Below are 9,258 nucleotides of genomic sequence, written 5' to 3'. Positions count from 1 at the left end.
TATCTCCGTGCATGAGTCAACAGGCTGCAAAATATGAAAAAGCTGTTTCCATGCAATATACAGAGTTTAAGTAAAAACTAAAAGCATCTGGAGATAATGTTGCAGAAAAAGTATTTTTGGCATCATCAGTATAGTAGAATATCATGGTGGTTCTGCGAGTTATATAACACATTCCTCAGACATGAAGGATTAGAAGGCACAATAACGTCAAAGAGGCATGTTTGACCCAGAGATTCACATCCCAGAGCAGGCCCATAGGCCAATGGGGACAAATTGGTCTGGGACAAGAAGATTTCTGCAAAAATCTGGACAAAGCTCTTCTTACTTATTGAAATAACATGTTTAACTCTACTTTTGTCCAGCAAGTATACGGCATACATGAGATCCAAATCGAAGGCGGACACTGGTCTAGTGTCAGTAAACATCCCATTAAAAACTCTGACCATATAGGAAGTGTCTTAATAGATTTTTTACGCTCAATTTAAATTGCCAGTTAAAACAAGCAAGTTAAACAGTATCCACTGTTCATATATAAGCACATGCAAAATCTTCATTTCAGAAATCAAATTGTCAGAGTTCATTTTCCAAACTGAATAGTTTGCATCACAACAAATGATTTTATTGTCATAAAAATCCAACACCTCTGAGCATTGTATTACGCATTACATGGGGAAAAGAACTTACAGGACTTACAAGCATGCTGCAGTCCAGCAGTTCACAATCCTACTGCCATGAAGACTGCTTATATCTGAAGCTTTCACTATCCCACCCTCCCTCAGCCTCCTTCCTCTTCAAAATACTACCCGACACTGAATATATCCTAGCTTGCTCCTCTGTTAGAGGTTGTGAACTGGCAACAGAATGTTGGCTTGATGACAGAGGCAACATATCCTCCTTGACCTCACTTTCAATGGCTCCAGGGCCAGCATTGAGATCTAGACCCTGTCTACCCCACTTTCTGTTATTCTCCAACCCCCCATTACTGCTACTGTCCGGAAGGCTAACCACATATGGTCTCTGAAATTGGGATGAGATTGCACCAACTGATCCAAACAACTGAGAATTTACAGGAGGTGCAAACAGCCTCGTGCCAGATGAGGGATCAGCATAGGAGGTTGCTCCAACTGGAAAACTGGCAGATGGAAGAGGAAAAGTGGGCCCAAAAGGAAACACGGGGAACTGGAAAGGACTTGACGGAAATGACACTGCAGGAGATGATGACAATATTGATCCCCGATAAACATCAGGAGTAAATGGAGTTAATCCAGCAGCCCCGAATGATCTCTGGGGCGCTCCGGGTGGAATGATGGGAAAGGGCTGATCGGCACGATCAGGTCTTATAGACGGAATTGCCACAGTTGAGTATGTATTCCCCGGTGGGAACCAAGACGAGAAACTCCCCAGAACAGGATTATTCATTCTAGCGCCAGCAGAAGGCAACTGCGGTGGTATATGAACCTTGACTTGCTGGCTGATCGTTAAGTGCTCCGCACTAGACTCATCAACCCCAGGCCCATCATTGAGATCAAAGTCCCTCTGAACATCAGTAGAAGGTAAACCACTTAATGGTTTTACAAGCACCATGGAATCCTTTCCGTTAAGGTTGCAGCTGGTGGAGCATTGGCCAATCTCATTTGCTTCATCAACTCTATTCAAATCAAGATCCAGGCCCCCACAGCCAAGAACTGGCACAGAACCTGAGCTCTCACTCAGCAATGCAGCATGATTATTTACCAAATCAGTTTTGATACCAAGACTCAAAGCAGAATCTCGAGAAGCCATTTCCTCAATAACTCTTTCATCCGGCACGTTCAGATCTATGTCCAACAGAGTCCGGCCATTTTTACTGGTTGAAGCATCATATAAGAAATTTGTTGAAGACAATGGCATTTCAAGAACTTTTCTGGGTTCAGCTGGACGAAATGCACTAGTGGCAGCAGAGCCCTTCCATCCAAGCTCCCCTTTACTTCTCAATAGGTCTTCCGGAGGAACAAAGGGGCCTTTAGCAGCGGCAGCCACTGTAACGGAGGAAGGATGACTACTGGGAACAGAATCTACAGAAAATGACACCAGACCATTTGTTGAACCAGACATTATTAAACCAACTGGCTCCCCGTATTTTGCATCATCAAACATAAAACCTTCATTTAAGTCGAACTTTATTTTTGTATCTGGCCCTGAAGCTGTGATAGCAGAAGTTGAAGCCTCTGCAACAGTCAAAGCAGATGCCACTTCAGCCACTTCGATTCTAGCAGACTTTGATCCTCTCAGCTCATCTTTTTTCTGTGCTTCATGGGCCACAGGTGCAGGCAATCCTCCCTCAGGGACTGAATTATTTTCAGGAATCTCTTTCTTTTCCACATAGGGCTCCGAATTTTGACTCCTGAGTTCATTGCTACGGGAACATGAATCATCTAGACTATGGCCAGCAACAGCTGTGTTTTTGTCCACGGTCCTATCTAATTTCTCTCTTTCAGCCTCGGTAATATGCCTCTTGGTATCCAATTCACCCTTTTCACTAATTTTGACTTCATGACTGGCTTCAGACACTGGACTTTGGCCAGGAGCAGTCTGTTGTGGCTTTTCATTATTAGCTCTTTCAGCATATTCAGAATTTACAATTGGAGCAGTAAATTTCTGCTGTGGGTTAGTACCCATTTCCAATCCTTGCTTCACATCAGCCGTACAGTCCTCATCACATGATTGATTTGATGATGCAACTTCAACCATTAATTTCACCTTATCTGTATCTAAAGGATCCATATCAGCCTGGTCAGCAGTACCAGCAACAATAGTTCCATCACTTTTACAGTTTAGAATGTTATCAGCGCTGACATTACTTGATGGAGCCTTTTCCTCCTGAAGTTCTTTATTCACTTCACCATCTCTTATCCCATCACCAGCATCTGTATTCTGTTTCAACTTCTCAACCTCCCTCATAGGATCACAAGTGCTTCTCAAATCAGTGCAAACAGATTCAAAAGGTTTATTGGCCTCTCCAACTGGTATATCTGCAGAAGTATAGGTTCGAGCAGAGATTCCATCATACGAACATGTAAGTGATGCTTGTCTGGGCATATCTAATCCATCTTCAGACCGTGAACTACCATCTAAAACAGCCTGTTTCTTACCATCACTTTCAGCATCATTGACAAACTGACTTCGACTTCCTGGATCAGGAGAACACTTTGATCTTGCCTCATCACCGAAGCAAGCTTCCTGAACTGCAGGGGTGCTTCTTTCTGTAGAATCAGTTGGTGAAACCAATTCAGATTTGGACATCTCCCCAGTTGCCACACTAGCAAGTAAGTTCATTCCGACATCATCCTCGAGGGACAATGAAGAATGTGCTTCTGAATATTTAACACAGCTCTCAATTAAAGCATTCATGGGGCTGAAAGACGTATCATGCAACTTTCCAGACTTCACTTGGTTCTTCTTGCGGACTTCAATTAATCTTCTGGAGGCTTCAGTTATCATATTTTTCTCTTCATCAGGAAGGGCTGCAGGAGAGCCAGCACCATCACGAGATCCAGTCAATGCATCTTTTCTATCACTGATTTGACAAGAAGCAGTATTCATGTCAGATTGATATGCATCACTCTTCTCCTTCGGATTATTGTCAAACTGCTCTAGTTTATCTGGAAGACCTGGAGAAGAAGTTCGGCTGCTCATAATAGAAGGATCTTCAAGGGATACTCCACTGGCACCTGGTGTGGGACTCCGAACTTGGTTTGGTATCTTAACTATAAGCTTATGACTGCATGCTTCAACAACAGGTCCCTCAGCAACCCTTTCACTTATTACAGCAGACTGCGATAACTTATCTGAAGCAGTATTTCTTTGTGCTAAAGAACTTCTGCCTGAACTGTTTTCTTTCTGACCTGCAGTTACTGAGAGAAACCCACTACCTTTACGATTGCGAGAGCTACTGCTTGATATCTTACTAGCACCCACAGAAGCTGCAGTGCAACTCTTGCCCTCCTCCTTCCCGGAGATTGACTGACTATGACTATGAGACCGGTTAGAACTACTACTCATATCCTCCCTAATTAGAGGTGCATCAAGAGTGCCACCAACAGAAATCCCAGGTTGGCTCTCCTTGCCAGATGCACGGGGTGATGCTGGTTTCACTGGCCCAGGAGATGAAGATGCAGACTTCGCAATACTTTCCCCATGGGAGGACTTTACTGAAGTAGTTTTAGATGCAGAATGCTGAGTGATTGAGCTTTTTATGGCCACATCAGACCCGCTTGTTGTTTTTCCACCATGGGAAGCCTCTGGAAGGCGTGATTTGGATGACCACACAGATGTAGCTTGGGTTGAACCAGATTTTGCATCAATACTAATCATTTCTGCTTCTACACGTTTCTTCCATGTGTCAACTAAACTCCGTGCCTTTCTCTGGATTTCTACATTTTTATGTGATCGTAAATGATTCACAGATCTGCCAATGTTGCAAGTTTGTAGGGCATGAAGATTCACTGGAAGTTTATCAAGTGCACGAAGTAAAACCAAAAGGAAGTCCTCTAAAGATTTATCACCATCCTTGGAACTATTACCACCACCTCTCCCTTTGTGGATGTCCTGGAGCCACTCGTCCAAGACAGGTAAACCTCTGAGCTGAACAAAACGATTAAGGCACTCGACCTTCTCAGTGGCAGCAATTACACCAACAAGCATGGAACGACTAATCCAATCCATTTTTCTCTCGATTCTATCTGGCTGTATTAATTGGACAAGCTTCTCTACCCCTTCCAAATCCACAACTCCTCCTTTCTCCGTTATTCTTGCAATATCAGATTTCAAGCTACTTTCAGCTTTGTACTGAGCAGAATCACCTTCATCTGTCCTTGAAAAACGTTCTCGTTTGACAGGATCAGCTTAACTTGGGAAGGAAAGGAAGTCCCACTATTTTGAACATTATCTGACCCAGGTTTCAATTGTGAAACCGAAGTTGGGCCAATAATTAGTTTCGGAGACCGACCACCTGGATGCGACGTTTCATGCATTTCTATTCTCGTTTTGTATAAAAGCTGGTCTACTTCTTCCTGTCGCTCCTGTAAAATCATTTAGTGCAAATGATTATCCTGGAAACAATTATGAATATAAAAGATTCAAGCCCACCTTACCCACAACCCTCTCCATTAGGCAAAAAATCAAAGAACTACAAATGTAGAGAAATTCGTTGACAAAGACCACTAACATTAACGTAGTCTTGATCTGTTAGCCACCATAAACACTTGTTCTCAATGTCATAGACACGTCGACAAACAAAGGAGGATGTCCCTGTGGGAAGTTCTGCACCTCTAGGAAGAAATGCAACTTTACACGGATGAAACAGAGAGGCAGCAGGTATCTCGTCCTTGTGAAATGAATAGAATATCTCGTTTGGTGCACTGTCCAACAAAGCGCCTTTCCCAAGCTTTAGTTCAGCTGGTCGATAAAGCCAATTGACTCCTAACTGCAAGTTATTATCTTTTCTTAATGTCAAACAGCGAATTAAACCAATGAAAGGTGGAGAATCCCGAGGAGGTTTGAAAAGAGCACAATCACCAACACTGATTTTCCGTCCATCCTGCAAGAAGAAGAAAAACTTGATTGCCCATGAAATTAAAGAATTAAGATCAAGAATCTTTTCAGTTACAAAAGACCTGAAGTTGACAAGTTCTTAATTTTACTGAAACAGGTTTTGTGACTTTCTTTGGTTTGATAGTTCAGCAGCACTATACTTAGTCCCAAAGTAATGCTTTTTTCTTAGAACAGTGCACAAAAGCATCACCATAATAGGAACATATTTGGTAAGCTTCCAAAATCAAGTATAATGAGATCTATTGGTGATTAACTGAATTTCCCAATGCATAAGAATTTGTATCAGACACAGATATCTATGGATATAGCAAGGTGTTTAGTGTATCAACATGTACATACATGCATGCAAATAAAACATTTCCAGCATGCTAGACAACTTCACTTATTCCTGCTACAAGCCAGTAAGCCCCTTCATTTAATTCATAAAACAGGTAATGACTGCCATCAAAGAAACTAATGTCAGGGTTGTCAAAAAACAAGCACAAAGCCCACTTAAAGACCATGTTTACCAATCACATACATGATCATCAAAACAAGGTTCCTGAACACCCTTGATTTTCTCTGTCGTTGATTGTGGTGAAGTTCAGAGGAAATTAATAAAGGGAGTGTTAGGTATTAAATTTTGAGCAACCCTTTATAATAAATATTTAGGTTTACTAGGTAATTGGGGGAAATGAGTGGTGTTTACCTTCCACATGCGCAAGCTCGCGCACACACACATGCCCAAGAAAGCAAAGGGAAGAACTCCAAGTGAAACACATATGAAGCAGAGAGCCTACCTAATATTCAATTGTCTGGAATTAAGAATTTACAATAGTATTACGGTGATAAAATTCCACCAAAATCCTTAAATCATTTACAGCACATACAATTGGAGAGTTTGGGAAGACATTTCACATAATTGAATAGAATGTATATGCATCACAACAATTGAAACACTAGTTATTTACTAAATCCATAACAAGGCAAACAAATCAAGTATTCCTGTGAAAGACCATGTTGGACATGCATATATACATACATAAACACATAGCATAATTTCCATTTAATATAATACATTCCCATTAAATAAATTGCCACCCAACATATCCAGCATTCAACAACATCAGCAGCATGGAACCACAGGTTACCAATGAGATCAACTAATTCATCAAAACTTTATTTTACTCAAAATAATCAGCTAACCCGGGTAAAAACTCAGAAGTCTGAGAAAGAGAGACAGACAGAGAGAGAGAGAGAGAGAGAGAGAGAGAGAAGACAAGGAAGAAGAACAAAATGCCCACCTTACAGAATGAATTTGAATCCGCAGCTATTACAGTAGGGTGCATATGCCAACGGATACTCCTTTGTGGACTTGTCCAACTCCCCTCACCTTCCGTCTGAACCCTCCCATGCATAATAAAACTCCCTTCTTTGCATTTTTCCCAAACTTTGAACAACTAAAAACCCTAGCTTCAACCATCAATTCCCTCCAACTTTCACCTTTTCCGCTTCTCACAAACTGGAAAAAAACCCTAATAAACCACCAATTCAACCTCTTCACAAAAACCCTAGAAATCCCCAATCACCAAATCGAAAAAAAAAAACCCTATATCCCTCAAAATTATTGATAACTAACAGCCTCAACCTCTGAAGTCCACAAGGGGCTTCAATTCTGCGATCTGCAAAACACAAAATTTACAACGTCACACAACCTTCCGATCCAATCGGACATGTAATATATAAAGCTAAACAAATGATTTAAAGTTTACACAAGAATTCAATTGCATACATAAAGGAGCAATTTCCGGGGATTTGCCGAATCTACAGAGAGACTAAGGGCAGTAGGCCTTAGGGATTTGATGAATCCGCAGACAGATAAAAGCGAAATTTTGATAAATGAGCAGACGGCAAGAGGACGACGCAGTTTTATTTTCTCACTCTGAGCGCATGTAATTTCGATATAATTATGAACATGTCCTTTCACTTTGCAAAATCTCATTTCAGCCCCTGCAGTTACCATCACCACATCATAAAGAAATTGTTGACCTCATTTCCATTTGGTATTTCCTTTTTTTAAAAAAAAAAAAAAAGAGAGAGAGAGAGAGAGAGAGAAATTGTCAACCCCAAATTTCTATTACCAAATAATAAATGTGGAAAAAATTACTAATTTTAACCCTCATATGTTCATCATATAATTGTATACTAGTCTGGAACTCGTACTATGCACCGTTATATTTTTTAAAAAATTTAATAAAAAATAATAATATATGATGCAATAAATGAATCTTTTACACAAAATAAAACTTTCATTTTCAATGGTTAAAATATAGTAGTTTTAAATAGATAGGTTAACTTTTACGTATATTTAACCCTATATAAAAATAAAAAGAAAGTATTACTTAAATGCATTTTTTATTTATATAATTCATTTTCCTCATACAAATACAAATAAAATAATTAAGTTCAGTTAAATTATAAATATATCAACGTTATCGTCAGTGATGAAAAAATAAACAACTTTTATCACAAAAAGAAATTTAAAAAGATGAAAGTTTAATGAGCAAACAAATGAATGAATTGGAAAAACATAAACCAATTAGTATTAAAATAACAAATATTTATCATACATTTCTCTAAAAGCCTGAACGCATTGATAAAAAGGGTTAGCCATAGAAAAGAAAATAAAAATCATAATAATAAAAAGATAAAGTATGCAAAAGTTTTGAATACAAAATATATTGAAATGTATAATTAGACAATAACGACTACATTTTAATTATTAAAAAAAAGGGGACGGTGGTGATATGCTATATAAGCTTACAACAAATTGTAAAGTATATTATTTTTAATATAATTTTTTAGAGCAATATGACACTGTAAAATATACATGGAGATATAACTCATAGTGACTTTTAAAGGACAAAATATAAAACTTTGTCTCCATAAAAAACTTTAATGAATGGCTCATTTTTCAAGTGAACTAAAAGATTTAAACATAATAACTTACTAATATTTAGATCATATATTTTTTTTTAATAAAAGGAAATCACAGAGATATATTATTATATATTTAGAGAACTTTATAAATTAAACTTAGATTTAAAAGAATCATTGGTCAAATTTTCATTTTCAACTGTTAATTCTTGCCATATTTTAGGACAAAAAACCTTGATCAATTTTCATTAAATCACATACTTATTAATTTAAAGATTGTGAATGAGGTGATACTCCTACTGGTAGTATTGACAGAGTATGTGATATAACTGACTACATGCTTATATTATCTGTAAAACTACAGAAGTGATGGAAGTTCTTACCTGCAGAAACACTGCCTTGACAGAAGAGATGAAAGTGAGGGAGTCCCAGCGAAGAAGGAGAAGATGATCTACAGAAGAATAGAAGAACTCTTGCCATCGCATTTTGTTCTCACGTTTTTTGTTTGTCGTATTTTCATGCCTTTTTATAGTCGTTAAGGAATGTTGCTATTTCACTTATAAAAGCACTCGTACGCTTTTTCCCTTTGCAAATTAACACCTTGTTAGTTTATTAGTTAATCTGTTAATGAGAGGTAGTTAGGTTAGTTAACTGCAGAACACCACAGTATAAAAGGAAGACTTCGTCTTCCACCTCTGTAACACACTAATTTTCAATATACTTGAATTTTTTGCTTTCTTGAATCTATGG

At 38.7% G+C, this 9,258-nt stretch overlaps 1 protein-coding gene across 1 annotated transcript; it reads right to left on the bottom strand.

The window, feature by feature from the left end:
* On the bottom strand, positions 598 to 7,521 carry LOC105157180. Its single transcript, XM_020692967.1, is given in 5 exon segments — positions 598 to 4,883; positions 4,886 to 5,060; positions 5,207 to 5,578; positions 6,876 to 7,253; positions 7,364 to 7,521. Coding segments are annotated over 4 exon segments (4,821 nt in total). The 5' UTR covers positions 6,990 to 7,253; positions 7,364 to 7,521; the 3' UTR covers positions 598 to 723.

Source organism: Sesamum indicum, linkage group LG3 (genome assembly GCF_000512975.1).
Source record: "Sesamum indicum cultivar Zhongzhi No. 13 linkage group LG3, S_indicum_v1.0, whole genome shotgun sequence".
Lineage (NCBI taxonomy): Eukaryota > Viridiplantae > Streptophyta > Magnoliopsida > Lamiales > Pedaliaceae > Sesamum > Sesamum indicum.
This window is presented reverse-complemented; position numbering and strand designations above follow the sequence as displayed.